The sequence below is a fragment of the Nansenia antarctica genome, assembly GCF_963989245.1.
Source record: "Nansenia antarctica genome assembly, chromosome: 12".
NCBI classification, from domain to species: domain Eukaryota; kingdom Metazoa; phylum Chordata; class Actinopteri; order Argentiniformes; family Microstomatidae; genus Nansenia; species Nansenia antarctica.
In genome coordinates this window covers 9356005-9376699 of record NC_137682.1, presented here as the reverse complement: position 1 = coordinate 9376699, position 20695 = coordinate 9356005, and the positions used below count along the sequence as shown (strand labels likewise).

The 20695-nt window shown below is 42.9% G+C and overlaps 1 protein-coding gene across 2 annotated transcripts; it reads left to right on the top strand.

The window, feature by feature from the left end:
* Positions 1–6802: 6802 nt before the first annotated feature.
* Positions 6803–20659, top strand: puf60a (poly-U binding splicing factor a). Of its 2 annotated transcripts, none has more exons than XM_080542707.1 (12): positions 6803–6858; positions 8542–8568; positions 11959–12054; positions 12468–12557; positions 13102–13152; positions 13805–13966; positions 14656–14748; positions 15311–15524; positions 16251–16441; positions 16893–17007; positions 19347–19597; positions 19848–20659. In XM_080542707.1, exons 3-12 carry the CDS (start codon positions 11974–11976, stop codon positions 20145–20147), a joined length of 1548 nt encoding a protein of 515 aa, XP_080398833.1. In that variant the 5' UTR covers positions 6803–6858; positions 8542–8568; positions 11959–11973; the 3' UTR covers positions 20148–20659. The 2 variants fall into 2 exon arrangements, with proteins under 2 accessions (XP_080398833.1, XP_080398834.1); XM_080542708.1 differs by having other exon boundaries at positions 6823–6858; positions 8475–8568.
* Positions 20660–20695: the final 36 nt, after the last annotated feature.

The following is a 20695-nucleotide window of genomic DNA, read 5'->3' as shown; positions in this document are numbered from 1 at the left end:
ATAATCACCATATTGCCTGTGTGGTTGCTTTTAGGGCCATTACCTCTTCTCTCATGAACACCCACTGAATTCATATGAGACCAGCCCTGTGCAGTTACATTTGATTTCCAATTGTGTGTTTGGGTCCATCCAACTCCCAAGTGCCTCACTTAGGAACAAATGTGTTGAATGAACATGAACTCCGTCTGTGTTGCCAATATCCTTTAAACACAACGTTTCTGTTCCAGCCTAGCACATTAACACTCCACGATCAGTTGCTTAGTTACTATTTGAGGTGTACTGGTTTCAAAGTGAGCATCGGAATCCAGCAATTCGTTCTGTGACCTTGAATCTTGTTTCCATTTTTAAGTCAGTATTAATTATTTGTGAACATCCCACCACAAGTATTTGTCACTGATGTCTTAAATACATACACATTGACACACTACACATGCTCTCTAAGGGCTTAAGGGCTGTTCGTTATTGATGATGGGGGATGCATGGAGGGATTTGGGGGAGGGTCGTCAGTTTTCATTTCAGTCCAGGGAGGGTTTTTTCAGTCAAGGGGAGGGCCATGCAATTAGCATTTTATAAAATGTATTTATATTTCAATGCCTCAGAATTTGCTCTTGTATGCTCCCATTGTGCTCCTTTTGCTCTCTCTCTGTACGGCCAAAAGCCCAGCACAGGAGATGGGCGCTGTTCTCAGTTCTGACTGGATCGGTGTATCAAAGGGTGGACTTGTTTTGCATGGATCCGGGAGTTCTCATAGCATGAACTATTATTGTAATTGCTGGCTATGTAATAATCCTAATAAAGGCGGCCAATTCCCTCCTCTTTTATGACATGTCTATGACAATTATATATTCTTAATCAGTGGTGGATGGAGAACAATCAACGCCTTTTTGGAATTTCAAATGTTCTGTTTTTCAGGTTTCAGTCTTCAATAGCAATAGCTTAAGCCCAGCATGACACATCTATGACCATTATTCATTCTTGATCAGGGGAGGATGGAGAAAAATCAGCTTTTTCCATCTGCCCCCTGATAAAGAATGTATAGAATTAGGCTTCGTACTCACTCTACTGATATAAGAAGCCTTTAATACAAACTCAAATTCCAACAATAGGCAAAATATTTACACAGCCAAATTATTTGTTTACAAATATGATTGGCTATAAACCAAAACCACACAACTGGTGTTTCATATTAATATAGAACAAGTGTTGGTATTAAATCATGTATTATAATAATATATTATCCCCAAATGTGTTAGGCTAATTTAGCATGGCAAGACCCATTCAGTAAGCTGTAACGTTGTCTCAAACAAGTCCTTGTTCAATAAGCATCACTTAGATTGTGTTTCATCACCATCATATAATTGAATCATTATTTTATGTACGGGCAGAGTCAATGTGTTCGGGAAGGGCTATGCAAAAAGCATTTTGCTTAGAGGAGGGTTGTCAATTTTCGGATTTTAGAGGTCCGAGTCCCTCCATGTACCCGCTGATGCACAGTATAACCTTTCAGTGTCTCAGCACCACCGTATCATCATAAGATATATGAATGTTAAACTAATTTTTATCAAACTAACTTGTAATGCTACTCAATAAGGCCGTAACTGCATGGTGCCTCTGTCGACCTACAAGTAAAGCATGTTTATCCACCTTGTAAACAGGAGTGTAACCAGCTGGCTTACATTGTGGCTGCTAACATGCTAATAGTATTGCAGAAGTCAACCAACAAGTTGTAATAATAATAATACCCAACTGCTCAACCTACCACCTGCGTAAAATGAGTTTGTTGTAGTCTCAAGCAAGTTGCAACCCAGCTGTCGTGGAGTGCCTTTTAACCAAAGAAAAACAACACTATTCTCTGCATTTCAGCACTACACTGAACTGATTTTCATAGTAAAGAAAGTGGAGGTGGCCTTTGTTACAATTTACTCTACAAAACATTTATAACTGGAAAAAAGAGCTTATATCATCCTGATTTGGAGGGCCTCAAAAGGAAAGGGAGATAAAGCTTGAGTCTGTAGGTGTCACACCACTCATCATGATGAATCACTTCTACCTTGTTTTGTTCATACAACTTGTACAACTTGTTTGAAATTCTACAATAATGTATTAACATGAATGCTGTATTATTAAAAGAGGTAATAATTAGTCTTTTTGTCTTTTGTGTTCTCTTTTTTATATGTTCTAGTGAAATAACACAGCCTGACGAAAGCCAATATGCTTTTATGGGTTTCATTTTCTACCCGCTAAATAAAGTTGTTTTATACCCTTGAAATTCACACTAGTACCTGAAACTGGATTGTTTTATTCCACACAACCACCTTGTCATGGTTTATTCATACTATGATTCCCCTACTCCAGAGCACCTGTGGATGTTTGGAATACCTGCACTGCTGGTTCATTCTTTTCTTACGTAATGCAAATGTGGTTTGTGGTTTCAGATTCAGAAAATAATTGTATACATTTTTTTAGAACCCTGTTTCCATTTGGAGCCCCACAACTTCATGATTCATCCAAAGAGGTAACTAACTGTACCTCCCCGGAAGATTGTTTTTCTTCTATTTTCTCTAATAATTTCAGAGGTGCTATAGGGTCCAAGCACGATTGAGTAACTCATGCATCAAAACCTGGGGACCTATCATTTTGTAGTGATGGAACAAACCATGTCTTTTGTAGAATGAATCGTGGTGAGCTTTATATCAATTCGTAGGAATGTTTTATATCTCGTGGCCACATTTCAGCAAGTCGAGACCTCTATTTCAATATTTATACATCTCATCTCCCAGGCTCCAATGTTCCAATAAAACCAATGCAACACAAGTAGTGTAACTCCGCCCACCGGTGAATGTAAATGAGGATTTCTTCAAAATAAGAGCACCCTAGTTAAACTCCATAATAATATAATATATCTAGATATATATCTATATATTCAATCATCACCACATCATAATTGGTACAGTATTTTCCCAGAAGAGTTTGTAATTGTTCTAATATCATAATTACCCTAATGAATTAGTGTTCATCAGTTCTAATGGCAGCTATACATCCCCAAACCATAACACCCCCTCCACCATGTTTCACAGATGAGGTGGAATGCTATAAATCTTGCAATTACTCTGATACATGACAATATTTACAATATTACCAATATCTGTCGTCAACACTTTTTTTTCTTCTTTTTTCCAGATATCTCCAGGCTTTTTCTGTACTTTTTTAGCAAACTTTAACCTGACCACCATGTTTGAGGAAACCAGTGATCCAGCGATCCCCCCAGATCCTCACAAACTTCTACAGGTGCACCATTGAGAATATCCTGTCTGGCTGTATCCCCATCAGGTATGGCAGCTGCACTGCCCACTGCTGTAAGGCCCTAGGCCTACAGAGAGTGGTGAAAACAGCCCAGTTCATTACGGGCCATGAGCTCCCAGCCATATGTAAGATATGTAAGGCCAGCAAGATAATCAAGCAGCCATCCCAGTCACGACCTGTTGTCTCAGCTACCATCTGGCATATGGTATCGGAGCATCCAGACCCGGACCAACAGGTTTCGGAATAGTTTTTGCCCGCAGGCCATAACTGCTGAACTGAACTGATCGGGACACAAGACAACTGATTACCATTAGCCTACGTAAGGCTATTCTTTTATTTACTTTCCACCAAACAATCATGTTCACGCCTTAACTTGAATGGTCCAGCTAGGGAACTAATCTCCAACAAAGATTATTTTCATTATTTCATATTTAATTAAAAACAAATATACCATAATAGGTGTAAAGCTATGGATTTGACACAAGAAGCCTGACCCTCATGGATAATTTGTTCCTTTAGTGGGATGGCACCCCAACGTGAGGTCCATCAGAGAGACATGTGAGGCATGTGAAACACTTGGTATCCACTAGTGAAGCGTGAGGGCTCGCTCTCCCAAACGGAGGGGATAGTGTAACGACCCTCTATAAGACCCGTTAGCAACTCCGCCAACGCAGTTAACACTCTTGTTGTAGCTAGCACGGCCGATTTGTCAGTGGAAGGTCGTGAGTTGAATACCTGCTTAGGGCAAGCTACTCCACCCCATCGTTCACTACAGTATGAAACCATGCCCTCTACCGGCCAGTCAAGCAACCTGTCTATTTTCATTGGGACAATGTGCAAAGCAGTATATAGGTGCATATACAGGCACGTAGGAAGGAGGGGGGGGGCGTTGTTTTATAAAATGAAGAATTTATTCTTAAATGTGTCTGCCTCATTTTTTATGTTAAATAGGTGATCTTGCCTGTAACTAACCCCCTACATGCAGAACTCAGCTGCCAGGGTCCTCACCCACACCAAGCCGGCCAGTGTGGCTTTTCTCAGTGCAGGAAGCTGTGTATCTTGTGTTGTTGCCTCTTTGATTTCGGCTAGTCTCTTGTAACTCACTGGGATGCTGCTGAGGACTGTGTGCACCTGGGCTTCCATACCTTCGTCAAGGGCGTGGGCGTGGTACTCGATTGACTTTCGTGACAGTGTGTCAGCCACCGGTATCTCTTTTCCAGGGTGATGGAGGATATGGATGTTGTACTTTTGTAGTTGCAAGATCATCCTCTGCAGCTGCTGCCAGTGTTTTTTTTCAGTATGGCTTCCAATGGTTTGTGGTCTGATTCCACGATCATTCTCCGGCCTTACATGTATTCATGAAACCGTTTTCAACCAAAGAGTACTGCATAGAGCTCCTTCTCTATTTGGGCATAATTCTCTTCTGTGCTGTTGAGTGATATGGATGCATAGGCAACTGGTTTGCCGTCCTGGAGTATGACTGTGCCATGGCCACGTTTGGAAGCGTCTACTTGGAGCCATAGTTCTTTCTGGGGGTCAAAGTATGTAGTGTACTGGGCCCGGGTGTTGCGTTATCAGATCTTTCATCAGTTGGAATGCTCTGTTGTGATTGGCATCCCATGCAAATTCACTGTCCTGTTTTAGCAGAAGTCGAAGTGGTGCATTTACCTCTGAGAGACGTGGAGCGAACCTGGTCAGGTAGTTGACTATCCCGAGGACTGTTTCCAACTCCGCCTTGCTCCATGGAGGTTGCATCTCTTTGACTGCTTTCACCTTCTGTGGGTCTGGTTAGATGCCTTCATGTGAGAACGTGTGTCCAAAGTTGCTGACCTCCGACACTCGAACGGGACATTTTGTCAGGGTTTAGCCTCACCCCTCTCTCCCTTGTGCGCTTCAGCATAGCCCTGAGGCGCCGGTCGTGTTCCTGTTCAGTTTTGCCGAAGACCAGTATGTCATTGACTATGGCTGCCACGCCATCAAGTCCCTCATAGGTTTCATCCACGCACCTCTGGAACTCATCTTGAGCTGAGATAATGCCAAATGGTAGTCTGAGGAAGAGGTATCTGCCGAAACACTGTGTTGAATGTGGTCAACAGCGATGAGTCAGTGCTTAGTTTCATGACCCATGTTTTCGGTCATGGTTGTCCTCAGGCGATTTTTAAAATCAATGCCAGCTTAGAAAATAATCTTTCACCGGTAGCATTGGACACAGGGAGGGACAGGTAAATTCTCAACGCAATGTCAACCTTGGGGATATCACTTTGGAGCTCAGATGATCCCCAGCCCCAGGAGGATAACGTTAGGCCTACTCCCAACGAGGTGACCGCCGGCACAAGTTCAAGTTCACCCGCCTCCCCAGAATCGGTGCTCGAAGAGGCACGCAAGCCTATCTTGCCATCATTGAGTTCCTCCATTGATGCAGATGCTTTAGCTAACACCAACTCATCTTCAAAGAGGTAATTTTGTAGCTTGTTTTCTGATTTCTGATTGCACTATTAATGTTTGAATATGTTTATGTGTACCTTGTTTTCTGATTTCTGTTAAATTATTTAAAAAAAATGTTTTGTCTTGAAACCATTGTTGTCCATATTTTTACTGTTGAATGTGTGGGTGGTGATGAGGCAGTACTGGTGGCTTAATGTGGTGGTGGTGGTGGCACCCCTAAACATTTTTTTGGGGGGGGCATCAAATCATACTCTCGCCTAGGGCACCTAAACGCCTAGGACCGGCCCTTCCACTGCCAGCAACAATACTCATATAGGCTGTGGCATTCAAGCGATGATGCTTGATTGGTATTTACGTGTGTAGCCAGCCAAGAAAACATTCCCCACACCATTACACCACCTGAATGAATAAGAAGGTGTAGTACAGGTGTTCCTAATAAAGTCCTCGGTGAGTGTATGATCTGGGTTTCTGGTGTAGTAGTAGAGCATACAGTACATGTGCAACATGTGCAACAATACTATGTGCAATATGACAACCCTTGTGTACATAAGGTTCAGATATAGGAAAAGTTAGGATATTTATAGCATAGCATAGAGTACAGCACAGTGTTTTATTGTATAGTATAGTAGTATAGTATAGTAGATAGTGTACATAGCCTTTATTTATGTAAACCAGCTCTTTTCCCTTTTTTATTTTACCCTTGGCCCTCTTGTTTTTAGTCTTTTTCCAAGCACCAGGGGAGCCCCCCCCTACTAAATTTCGTTGTATGGTACCTGTGTACTGTATTAATGACAATAAAGACCATTCATTCATTCATCATACAGTACACATCCTATAGGAGCGGAGCGCACACCGACCCTCCACCTCCACCCTGCCTTGGAGGGTTGGAGGGTAGGAGGGTCGGAGGGTTGGAGGGTGGAGGGTTGGAGGGGTGGAGGGGTGGAGGGTTGGAGGGTGGAGGGTTGGAGAGGGCTGGAGAGGGCTGGAGGGTGGAGGGTACCCTGCCGTTCCGTGCGCCACCACCACTGATCTGACTCCAGACCCACTGGTGTGTGTGTGTGGCCCTGCACGTAACAGAAGGTGTGCTTCATGGCGGTGGCAGTTTCTGCGGTAAATAAAAATTGCTCAGCATGGTTAATAATTTACAATATATTAATATCATATTGCAATGGGTTAAAAAAAAAAAACGATTTACTGCCCCCATTTAAACCAGTTATTCGTTGTGGAACGCGAGCTTGCCTTGTTGCTGCAACAATGTTGCACTCAACCTCAGTGTGTGTTAGCTTCAACAAGCTAACATATTAGCCTGGGTTAGCTACTGTGCATTACGGATGGTAAAAAAGCCATGAGGATGATTTCGAGACAGCATCTAAACTATACGAGCTGTTGACTCGCGGCTGGTTAGTTTATCAACCGGCTGGCTTAAACGTTAGCTTCGGAACGATAGTCACCATGCCACAGAAGTGGAACTGCTGAGCTAAGCTATGATTGAGACCCCGTTCCCATCCCCTCCTCTCTCACCAGCTAACCATCTAGCTACCACTACTAGCATAAGATGGCTAGCTCGCCTGTTTCTACCCGCTGTCATGATGATCATAGTAGCTAGTCTCCATTCATTTCGTGAGCTTAGAATGATCAGGTTCTATCTCCGTTTAGAATGATAAGGTTCTATCTCCGTTTAGAATGATAAGGTTCTATCTCCGTTTAGAATGATAAGGTTCTATCTCCGTTTAGAATGATAAGGTTCTATCTCCGTTTAGAATGATAAGGTTCTATCTCTGTTTAGAATGATAAGGTTCTATCTCTGTTTAGAATGATAAGGTTCTATCTCCGTTTAGAATGATAAGGTTCTATCTCCGTTTAGAATGATAAGGTTCTATCTCCGTTTAGAATGAGAAGGTTCTATCTCCGTTTAGGGCAGTTCAGAGATATTGAGCGTCAAAGTTTTTACATTCCATTATGTTTTGTGAGATGGAACCTTTGTATTTTATGAATTACTTACTCAAAAATGTCAAGATTTTAAAAACAACACCACACAGGCATTAACAAACACCTAATGGATCGGATTATGTAAAAAACTCAATTTTGACAATTTCGGTCGATATGTTGGAACATGATTAACATTATTAGGAAGTATTACTGTTCGGTTTAAGCTATCGAGCAATCTTAGCTCACATTGGCGTTCATTTCGACCACACCGATGGTGTGTGTAGTCAAGGAATGTGACCCGATAGACGTGAATGAAACAGGATGTGAGGCTGTGGATGTGGCTAAGCATATATGTATATAGTTATCATAACACAATATTATTACAAGTCTTCATGACATTAAACATGTCAAATAAAGCTTATTGTTGACGTGTATGTACGTAAGACGTCAACGACATTCAATACAATAGGCCTAGTAGTATCGTTACACCAAACCATGAAATCGTGGGTCACTAAAGTTGTAGGAAATGTGTAAATACAAAGATATTGTTTTCTTGTTGTGCACTTTCCAAACGCAATAATGCTGTCTGATGAAACCCCACCTGCTACTTGTGCCTCTACATCTGTGCATGCTTTCCGTGCAACACGACATTGTGTTTAATACAACACTGAGGGGAGTAGATCTCACACACACACACACACACACACACACACACACACACACACACACACACACACACACACACGCCTTTGGTGAATTGCTTTAACTTATCTGAAGGATTTCTCTTCCCCCTGTAGACTCTGTTTTGAACTGTATAAAGCTCTCCCCAATTAATTATCTCCCCACGGGTAACGCCTGCTGCAGGACACACCAGTGAAGAGCAGGTGCTAGGTAAGGGGCTCGCCTTCCCATTTTAAACACTTTATGCATCCTGGAGTGTGACTGAGTCTGCATCTCTAGATGCGGGTCGAGCCTCTTTGAATGTTGAGCTCCACAGCAAGAGCACACTTAAGTTAAGTGTAACTTATTAGCCCTGTCCCCCCAGAAAGTACCGCTTTATTATGCAGTCAACAAATTGTGACACATTGTGCTGATATGCTTTAGCTTACACGGGGGCAGTATGTGTTGTATAACAACATCCTTTAAGAATGGCTTATGCATTGCAGGATGTTAATTTACAGTCTTTGGCACACTTGATTTGGAATTGTCATTCTCATCTGATCCTTGTTGGTCAGATGAATTAATTATTTTGCCCAGCAGAACATTCTTCAGCTTCATCTCTAGGAAATGTGAATCGTTGATTTTCAGGTTCTTGTTCTGAGTGAATAGGAAATCAATGTGCAACACAGTCCCCTACTGAGAAGGTAGTGCAACGAATATATGTTTATTTATTCAGTTGGAATGAATTCGGAAACAATGTCAATGTCTTATCCAGCTACAACAAGCACATATACATTTCAAGGCATGTCATGTTCTTGTAGCCTAACACTTTCCGTGAGCTCGTCAACCTGCGAGAGCAGCGAGACATGTCAGTGCTCACTGTGTTGACTATCTTATCTAAGTGCCTCTTTGACCTAAGTAGGTTTATGTTTTTTCTTTTCCTTTTTTCTTTTTTGTCGTTTCTCTCTGTGTCGTTTGTGCTGTAGAGCGTATCTCTTGACTGTACTATATTTCCAAAGCCAATGGCAGAACTAGTTGGGTTCAAACCTCCTTAAGGGGGGGGGGGCAGTGCACCACTCTGGAGTTCATAAGAGCCAAGGTACTAAAGTTTTCTTCTGTGTAGTAGTCAATAAGGGGACTGCACCTCACGGCACACACTTTAGCATTTTTCACACCATGGGACCCATATTTGATGATGTGACTGTGGTTCCTCTGTTTAAAAATAATAATTTGCTATATCTTTTATCTTTACTGCATGTCATCTTTAATCCCATTAGCCTAGGCTAATTATTACACTACACTGTTCTCCAAAAACAAGGAGCAGGGACACTGAATATTAACTAGTGTTTGAAAAACACTATGCAGGTCTATCCAACCTTATCTTTAGATAAATATCAAATATGTTACTGTTACAAATTTTACCTGCACATTGTGTTGGATGTGTGTGTAATGCTGGTTGTTTTCAGAGCAAACTCAAAATGGCTTTTAGCCTAGAGACCTAGCCTACATCTCAAGTACATGTGTGGACTGTAGAAGAGGTCATTTTAAAAGTTTTGCAGTGGTTTTTGATGCTGAAGCCCCTATTTTATTTCAAACATGGGTAGTGTAATAAAATCACAACACATGAGTTGATGGATCGAATTTGGAGTAGGACCTCTCTAAAATATACATGCATACTATGTGTTTAAAGGTCCCATATTATGGAAAACCTTTTCAGCGCTTGTGCACATACATTTGGTAGGTCAGTAGGTCTCTGATGGACCTACTAACACAAAAATAAAACAACCCAGTAGGTTTTTGTGGGCTGCCTATTAAAGAAAACATGCGATTCAACAAGCCATTCAGATTTGCCTCTCATTCCTATATCACAGTGGGGTCTCATAAAAATTATACCGCCCCTTAACTGAGTATCTCCGCCCATGGCAGTACTATAAGTTTGTTTTGTTGGAGAGATTAAAAAAAGTCTCGTATTCTGGTAAGATATTTGCTGTTCCATGGATATCCATAAACCAAACACTGCGATGAATATGTTAGAGATAGTTATGGTCGGTTTGTCTTTCATTTAATAAATTAGCCTACCTAACTAGTGACGGTTAGCCAGTTCGTGCTGCTGGGATGCTCTTGTTGCTGCTAGCGTGAGATGCAGGGGTGCAAACCTGTCACCTTTAGGCAAAATTCAGAATTTTTCTCAAAATACGTCATCCACGTGAATTGTGTAGATCTGCAAAAAAAAGATTTGCCGGGGGTCGAAGTCTCATCCAAGTCATCTGCGAGTAGGCATAAAATCTCATGATTACCGGTACCTTATGTAAACCCCTCAAAAAAAGTTCTGAAATGTTATTCTGGTTGATTATTCCTCCCCTTTAATAATACCAATTGGTATTATATTGGTATATATGTTGGAAAGCCTGATTAGTCACCTTTACAACGAGGTACGAGGATCATGCATTCGTGGAATGAGCAACACAGCTAAACGTGTGGGTAGCGCCCAAAAAATATTTGCCAAAATCCCCTATATTCTTCTTCGGTATTCACTCTCGTTTTGAGTTGCTTGGTGGATTGGATGATTGCACTCTCCCACAGTAATAAGGAAAAAACAACACATATTGTGTTCATTTTTTTGTGGCCATTTTTACACTTTATTAATTTTACACTGTCAGCGACCTCAGCAGCGTGTGGAAGATCCATACGCAGTTACAACAGCTTGGCACCTCCTCCTCATGCTGGTCACCAGCCTGGTCACACACTGCTGTGGGACGGCATCCCATTCCTCAACTAGGATTTTGAGGTCTGGACTCACGGCAGGCCATTCTACCCTCTCCACTCCCAAATTCTGGAGATGCTCTGTGATGATCCTGGTTCTGTGGGGGCGAGCGTTGTCATCCTGGAGGATGGAGTTAGGTCCCAGATTCTGGAGATATGGGATCGCCACTGGCCCCAGAATATCATTCCTGTCAATTAGGTGCCATTCAGGTGCCAGTCACACACACTGACATACACTTGCCAGCACTTGAAGCTCAAAACGAGAGTGAATCCCAACAGAAGAATATTGCAGGGGATTTTGGCTAATCTTTTTGGGCCGCTACCCACCTACCTACCTATCGATGTAACTGGGTTAAGTAGCTAGGTACCTTTAGCTGGCTCTCCCAGTCAGTATCACTCATCTCAAGTTGTGCAAAGAAAGAGGCGTTCCTCCGGCTAACAGCTAACTAACCTCAGGAGTGGGGCGTGGGGAGAAGCAGCTCATTTGCATTTAAAGCTGAACACACAGAAACAGCCCGGCAAGAACATGACTGACACGGGGCATGCTAGAATGCCTTAAGATTCAAATCTGAGTAAAAAAACCGTCAAAGACATGTTTTGGGTACCTATATTAACGTGTTGAAAAAGAGTATAATATGTGGCTTTAAAGACAGAACATTCAGATACAGCAGAGAGATCACGTATATAACATTTCACTTAATCAGGCTCTGTAGTGTATTTGAGTTTGCTCTGAAACCCAGTGGGGGGGATTGAGTAGGTTATGATTTGCTCATGTTAATTCTGCTGTAGTGTCATTGGTGGGGGTTTGGGGGTGGACTCCCTCCCTCTCCCCTTAACCACGCTCTTGTGTGCCTGCAGGGAGGCGAGGCTCTGATGATGGAGAATGGACAGAGCACCGCCTCGAAACTAGGCCTGCCACCTCTCACCCCTGACCAGCAGGAGGCGCTGCAGAAGGTGAGGCTCACACAACACCTGTCCTCAAGTTTGAGCTAACTAGACAGAACTGAACAGTAGGCTTAGCAATAGTATGTCTTATGGTTGGTATGCTATGTAGTACAGATGTTCAGTAAACAATCAGCGGTATGAGTTTTTGGACAGGACATGGCCCTGCTCTTGGGGCCTTACCACCATGAATATGTTTTCCATTGAACTAATCATCAACCACTTGTGAAGTTAGTTCGTTAGTTGAATCAGGTGTTAGCATTGGGTTATACAATAACGGCTAACGAAGCCCCGGGAATGGAGTGGAACAGGCCTGGGGCTCTCAATATCAGTGTCATATATCATCTTAAAAGCACTAGGAATTACAAGTCACTCTGGAACATTGGAGACCTTGGGGATAAACGACTCCCTGTCTTTCTATCTAGGCAAAGAAGTATGCCATGGAGCAGAGCATTAAGAGTGTGCTGGTCAAACAGACGCTGGCCCATCAGCAGCAACAGCTCACCAATATACAGGTGAGAAACTGGCAGTTACAGAATACATGGGCATTGCACAGCACGCACAAAGAATAATCATTGTCAGATTATTAACATTTCCTGGAAAGTGTAAATTATTTTGATCACTATTGACCTCACACAAAATGTGATAAATCGTGAATTGTAATCGCTACATTGCGAACAGAGGATGATCTCACATGAGAGGATATACCTTCGTCAGACCCAAACAATCAGTTGTACCTCGTTTTGAAGCTAATATACAGTATCAAGGACAGGAAAAAATGGTTAAACAAGCAACATTGTCACACCAGTGGGGACTTTCTACGTTCCTACCTACTGCAATATGTATAAAATAGCAATGCATCATAGTGCTATTTCATCATGACCTCTTTATCGTGATTTGTGTTATGTGCATCGTATTGTAAGGTTCTTGCTAATATCCAGCCCTAGAGAGGGCCCAACAGTACACACTAACTGAACATACTGTAGTTTGTTTCTCATAAGCAGCACAGACTTGTTGACAATACTCTTTCCTGAATTTAATGAGAACTTTCCCTCTTAGATGGCATCTCTGACAATGGGCTTTGGAGACCCCCTGTCGCCTTTACAATCGGTAAGTTGTCATCCATCATGTTTGTAAAGATTCGGACCATTTTCCCATACTGTTTACCATAAAACTTAAATTAAACGTCTGAATTGTGATGCTCCAGCAATTACTGGAGACCAATGCATATTGGAGGTTGAAGTTGATACTGTTTTGGGAAGCACTAGCCATTGGTTCAGTTTTGTTCTTTACTGAAATTAAACATTCAGTTGTGCCCCATTAATTTTCCATCTTTTAAATATTTGTTTGTTTGTGTACCAGAAGAAAGTGCCAATCTAGTTTACACAAAAAGCCTTCTAATAAGGTTTTTCTATGAGGATTCTTTGAAATGCACAACCCTAGTATAATGTATTATTAATATATACATATTATGCCATGTATGATCAGTGCTCTCTCTACAACAAGCACTCCATGAAGTTGCAGTTGCTAATAATTATGCTTGTTTTTAGATTACAGATTAGCCCACCGTGTTCAACCATTACCCTGTCATTCTTCATATGCTCCGTACGGTACATATTGTGTATATTGCGCTGATTTTTTAAAAGTAATTAACCAACTCCTCCGATTGTGGGATGACAAAATAGCATAACAGTGGAGTTGGCTGAAATATATGTATCTGGGATCAGGCTTTTAAAAACGTTTATAAAATCCCTGCCTGCAGGTGGCAGCCCAGAGACAGAGGGCGTTAGCGATCATGTGCCGAGTCTATGTGGGCTCCATCTACTACGAGCTGGGAGAGGACACAGTCAGGCAGGCCTTCGCCCCCTTTGGCCCCATCAAGAGCATCGACATGTCCTGGGACTCTGTTACTATGAAGCACAAGGTCAGTCTTGTCATTGGCAGGATGGAAATAGAGAAATGTGAGCAATTGGTTCAGTTTGCTGTGACGGCTTGATCGACAGAGTGTAGTTGATTACATATTCAACTCAGGGACCTTACTAAGACCAGGGCAGTGTTTCCTCTATATGCATTGATTCGTGGCGGGTCGCCACGAATCAATTTTCTCTGCCACTAATTGATTGTCCACTTTGATTCAGGCTGCGCAACGATTATTAGTTATTATGACCGGAGAACAGGAAAAAAGCAGATTGAAGCTAGATTTAGGCCGCTTTCAGACCTACATTTCGTTACGATTTAGGGTGTAGTAAGTTACAATATGTTACAATGTTGCAATTAACCTCGTCGTTTGTGTTCGTACTGCAATCGAGACTGAATCGCTCTCAACAGGCGCGCGGCGCGAGAAACTGAACAGCCCGCCACTAATGTGGAAAATCCTGGAGGAAACACTGCAGGGTATTCATTCTGAAATCATATTTAGATTTCAGACTCACATCTGAAAAGTGTTCAGTGGTGTGAATACGTTTCAATGACATTATTTTTAATATCAGGTAAATATAGACATATAGAATATATAGTAGTAGTAGTACGAAGATAACCTTTCAGGAAACTCACCTGAATATGTTACTGCTCTGATTAAACCCCAGGTAAATACCCATGTTCTTTTCCCTACAGGGCTTTGCTTTTGTGGAGTATGAGGTGCCTGAGGCAGCCCAGCTAGCCCTGGAGCAGATGAACTCCGTCATGCTGGGAGGGAGAAATATCAAGGTGAGCTCTTCTGTCCACTTTATAAAGAATGCCCACATCTCAGAGTTCGCCACTTCTGAGATATAGCTCAGTAAAGATCGAATCCAATCCTGTAAAAAAGTGCAATACTGCCGCAATTAACAAGGCGAGGGAAATGGTTTGGCAAGAAATTGCTCACAGATTAAATGTGTTGGTCATGCTAGCCCCTACTTATTGTTTTATGTTAATTTTTAATAGATGAATATTCACTACTGTGGTGATATTTAGCAGCAGGCTACAAACTGTCAGATCATCAGGATGGCAGAGTGATGATATAAAGTGGTTTAACCACTGCCGTCAGATCAAAGTGTTGTTTTAAGACGGGGGTTCGAATCCTTTTTACTGCATTTTGTTGTCTGATGCTTGTACTCAATAACAATAAAGTTGAATCTATCTGTCTGTCTGTCTATCCATCTAGCACACTATCAAACTATCTAGCAATCTCATAAAAGGTGGGAACTGATATTTCCAAAAAGACACTTGACGGAACTGTCGTTCGGGATTGTGATAACCACAATTCTGTATTCACCCATGTGCACGTCAGGTGGGACGACCCAGTAACATCGGGCAGGCCCAGCCAATCATCGACCAGCTGGCGGAAGAGGCACGTGCCTTCAACCGTATCTATGTTGCATCGGTTCACCCTGACCTGTCGGACGAGGACATCAAGAGCGTGTTTGAGGCGTTTGGTAGGATCACGTCGTGCAACCTGCTGAGAGACCCTACCACGGGGAAACACAAGAGCTATGGCTTTATAGGTGAGGAAAGCTGCCCACCTCTCCTCTCCTCTCAGTGCAGCACATGAAGGATTATATGTAGAGTCACCTATTCCAGTCACAGGCTTTAGCCCCATTCTCTACCCTTCCCTTGAAGTGTACACTGGTTGGCAGGCAGCAGGCAAAGACCCACAAATCGGAGTCCAGGCCCAGAATTGCCATTCCCAACATGTTCCATGGCTGCTTGTACACTATCGAGCTATATCTTGAAGAAAGCCAGTTTGTGCTTGTGTAAATCTGAGAGACTAGATAAGCAATTCCCTCATATAATGTTTGTGAAGCAGACTTACTAGTGCATGCCAAGACACGCTGCTAACAGAAAGTAATCATAGATTGAGTCTCTCAGTTTTACTTTGATACTAGCAAATGCTAACTAAACTGAAAGCTAATGTGGTTATGCATCTGTAAAATCGCTCCCACAAATGGGTGGTAGAGCAGGATTTTACACAAAAATAAATACATATAGTTTTATTATATCATTAGCCCACTCTTGATATGGTCCCAAAATATAATTACTTTGTGCATACAAAGCATTCTAGTTGTGATCTCAGATTTACTTCATTTCATACTTAATAAAAAAAAAATGCATGGGAAGTAAATCTAAGATTCCTATTAGAATACTGCAAAAATAATGATATTCTGGGACCATTTCAGTAGTGGGCTTCCAAGAAATATTAAAACATGTTTATACTGTCTGCCATCCATTAGAGTACGACAAGGCCCAATCCTCCCTGGATGCTGTGTCTTCCATGAACCTCTTCGACCTTGGGGGCCAGTACCTGCGCGTGGGCAAGGCCGTCACGCCGGCCATGCCCATGCTCATCCCCACCACCCCTGGAGGACTCCCCCCTGCTGCTGCTGTGGCGGCTGCCGCTGCCACTGCCAAAATAACTGCCCAGGTAAACATTTCATCAGGGACTTCATTTAAGTAGACTTTGCCACTGCTGTGGTGACCTCCATTTAAATTCTGTCAGCTCAGTAAGTAAACTGCATTTACATTTGTTTTGTCCCTTGATTGACTTGAGATATTATTGAAGATTGATGATGAGTTTAAATGTTTAACCCGGGATGTTAGTATTTGGCTAGAGTGAATGTACACGGTTTAGTGGCCCCTGGACTAGGATTGCCAAACATTGCTCATTGCTCTAGGTCTTGAATGCCCAGCTGGGTCAAAACGGCTTGCTTGGTGCAAAGGAAACCAATTAAATAGTACCAAAAAGTGCCCACTTGATATTCCAGGCAAGCTAAATCAAGTGCACCTGAATTGGAAAGAAATGCTATTTTTTGGTTTTGTGGGTCTGGCACTGTTCCAGGCAATGTTCCCTTATGTTAGTCACTTTGGTCTTCCAGGAGGCGGTGGTAGGGGGCGTGCTGGGGGCGTTGGCCGGGCCGGCCCTCCTCACTCAGCAGCTGGGCAGCCTGCCGCAGGCGGTCATGGCCGCCCAGGCTCCGGGGGTCATCACAGGTATGCTGGCATAACACACAGATTTGTTCACAAACCTCCACAGGTACAGGGAAACAACAATGCCAAACTGATGATAATGTGGGTATTCTCTGCTAACAAACACCAGCAAGAGAGGAGAGAGAGATCAGAGGACCATGGAGAGTAAATGCCTGGTGCAAAATCAACCTCCTTCCTTGCCATACCTCTGGACACTTCTTTATAATTCCATGTACATTTGAAAGAACTGGAATATGGTGTGTGTGTAAGTAATATAGTGGTTTACACCCACCAGATTATTTCAGAAGTAGAAGTGGCTATCAGCAAGTATGGTAGGGTTTAGTGTTGGTTTGGGATTGGGCAGAAGATAAAATGGAAGGTACCGTTTCCTTACCTATCATTTATTTCCTCACTTATCAAAAAAGGATTTGGCAGCAATGAAACCTAGCCATTTTGCTAGGCTTTTCAGTTATATTGTGTTAACCTGAAGGCGTTATTTTTTTTAAACTGTAAATGAAGGAAAGTCATCAACGAAAGGATGTCACTAGGCTTTTGAGATGCTGCAGCATTGTAGACCAATTGAGAGTAAAAAAAATGGGATGGAAAAAGGAGTGGTAGGGTGAGCTGTGGTGCAGGTCAGCTGGTCATGGCATTTTCTGCATTTACCCTTTGGTGGGGGATGCCTCTCATCAAAGGTAAACATCACCTGGGAGAGTAAGTGTCCCTTCTGAACGGCTTCTTAGTACATTTCTTCACACACACACCTCCTACTTGGGAGGGAATTGTGCATCTATTGGCATGCTTTCACTGCATGGGCTATCCAGAGTAAAGTCAAAGTTGGTGTGTATGAACTAGAAGCCCGGTGCCCAGGTAAGTTCAGGGTTGGATGGATGTGGGGTCACTGGGAAATGATCTGATGAATGCAGGTAAAGGGCAACACATGGTTTATGTAGAGTTAGTTTGTTACATTGTCATTCAGCAGCCATTTTTTTATCAAAATCAACTTGGTGAGCATACACGTTTATTGCAGGCTTTTTAAAGTCAGGTACTTGATAGATTTTTAAATCATGTGGGGTGATTTGACCTATTGACATATTTATGTGGGACCCATTTTCATAAATATATTATTATATATTTCAATTAATTGGCATTCCAAAATGATTGTCCCTTTGAGTTCAGTCAGTGGACAGACATGCAGACTGACAGGGATTCTTGAACATGACTAATCTGTGAACATGACATACAATAGTGATCTGTGGCTGGTTTAAAAAAAAGCGTGAGGGGGAATGTTACACTTGCTCATTGCAATATAAACCCATCTACACATTTTGTTTGAATTGGAATTGCCTCTGTACTTTAGTCCTTTTTTTAGGTTGCTGTTGTCTCCTGCACAGTGTATTAGTTGTACGTAGTCTGTCGCAGGACCTCTCAACTAATAGATTTCTCTTTTATTGTCTCTTCTCTCCTTGTCTCTCTCTCTTTTTCTCTCTCCTTTCTTCCCCTCCCTCTCTTTACTCCACAATCGCACCGACAGTGGCCACTTAATCCCTCCCCTTTGCTGCACACTGACCAACCAAGTGTGAAGAGGACTGTTTCTAGCCCCTCCCCTCATAAACATAGCCCCTCATTCCTATTGGCCAGTGAGTCTCAGATCCTGTGTGTTTTGTGGAGTTTACTTTTGGTATGCATCAACATGACCATTCAGAATGAACAAACAGGGTTTGTAGGGGTGGTGGGCGGGGGCCAGTGGGTCATTTGAATCCATTACCTTCTCTGCAGTAAAGAGTGTTGAGTTTGCATCCCATGCCCCCCCCCTATTCCCATTTAAATCAACACTCCAAGCATTTAAATTCTAAATCCCTAAATGACAGCGTCGTATGACAATTTCTGTTTGCCACAAGCACCAATGTAAGTACAAATATACACGCTGAACTTTGACCCTCATGATGGTTACTGGGGAAGAAAATCTATATTTACCAGCAACACATTATTGAACGTTTGCTACAGAGCTTCTTTTGCAATTCGCTTTTGCCAACCCCAAACATCACGTGGAATTATCCTTATGCAAGAGAACCATTTTTGCCAGCCTGCTAGTGGACACGCATCACTCCTAAGACCATGTTTGCTAGCTCCAGTTCCATAGCTCCTTTGTACTTGAGAGGGAGTTGTGGTGGCACATTGAAACTTTGAGCTAAAATTGGAGCACACAACCCAGCCAATTATTTAGGAAAAAGCTCCTAGGGGCTTTACACCCCTCCCCCCACTATGGCCACTGGCTTGGGGCTTGGGGAGGCTCCTCTGTGGCTGTCCAACCTCGGGGGGGTTTGACCGTTTTGTCCTGCCTCCCTTCGTCTCTGTTGCAGGGGTGACCCCGGCGCGGCCCGCCATGCCTGTGTTGTTGCCTCAGGTGGGGCTGGTAAACCCAGTGTTGGCCTCGCCGCCGCTACTGGCGGTCACAATGGCAGCAGCCCAAGAGGTGAGGAAGAAGGAGGAAGAGGAGGAGGCATTGCAGGATGGGACGGGCCAGGAGCCACTGAGTGAACAGGAGCACATGAGCATCTCCGGCAGCAGCGCCAGACACATGGTCATGCAGAAGCTGCTCCGCAAACAAGAGGTGGGTCTGAGTTTGTGTGTTTGCACTGCTTCATATGGTGATAAAGTTGTTAATGACGTGAGTTTGAATTTCAAATCTATGCATGAGTTGGGTTTTTGTATGCCACATAAAGATAAAGATAAAGATATTTTTGTTTCCCCAAATCCCCCCAAATTTCTCATTATCCTGACACAATTTGTCCACAGGCAATGGAACCATGCATTGCTTGTGTCATTGTTTTAACAATAAGAAAACGTTTTCTTCTCCTCAGTCGACGGTAATGGTTCTGCGGAACATGGTGGGCCCTGAGGACATTGATGATGACCTGGAGGGCGAGGTGACAGAGGAGTGTGGCAAGTTTGGTGCCGTCAACCGCGTCATTATCTACCAGGAGAAGCAGGGCGAGGAGGATGACGCCGAGGTCATCGTTAAGATCTTTGTGGAGTTCTCAATGGCAGCGGAGATGGACAAGGGGATCCAGGCGCTCAACGACCGCTGGTTCGGAGGCCGCAAGGTCATCGCGGAGGTGTACGACCAGGAGCGCTTTGAAAACAGCGACCTCTCTGCATAGACTGTTCAGAAAGCCCTCTACTACTACCGCCACAACCACCTCGGGTCTCTCACACACACACACACACACACACACACGCACACGCACACGCACACACACACACACACACACACACACACACACACACACACACACACACGCACGCACACACACACACACACACACATATGCATACATGTACACACACAGCTGCCATGCACTGCTGTATGTGATGCTGGCCTCTTTTTAACCTGTAATTATTTTTTTATTGATGTTGATATTAATATTATTAATGCTCCCGTTTAGGGACACAGACAAGGCAAGGAAACGCTCATGGATTTTGTTTTGTTTTTTATTATTACTGTGGCCTACTGTGAAGGACTGGATATTTGTTTTTTGTATTGTTTTCAGTTTTATTCATATTCTTTCCCTGATTGTAGTTTTGATTCGGTTACACCTTTTTTTATTGTAAAATCTATTCTGCAAAGAACCTCTTGTTATATAGCTCTTGATATAATTTGCCCCAAACAATAAATTCCTCAAAGTAAAGTGTGGTTTGGCTTTTGCTT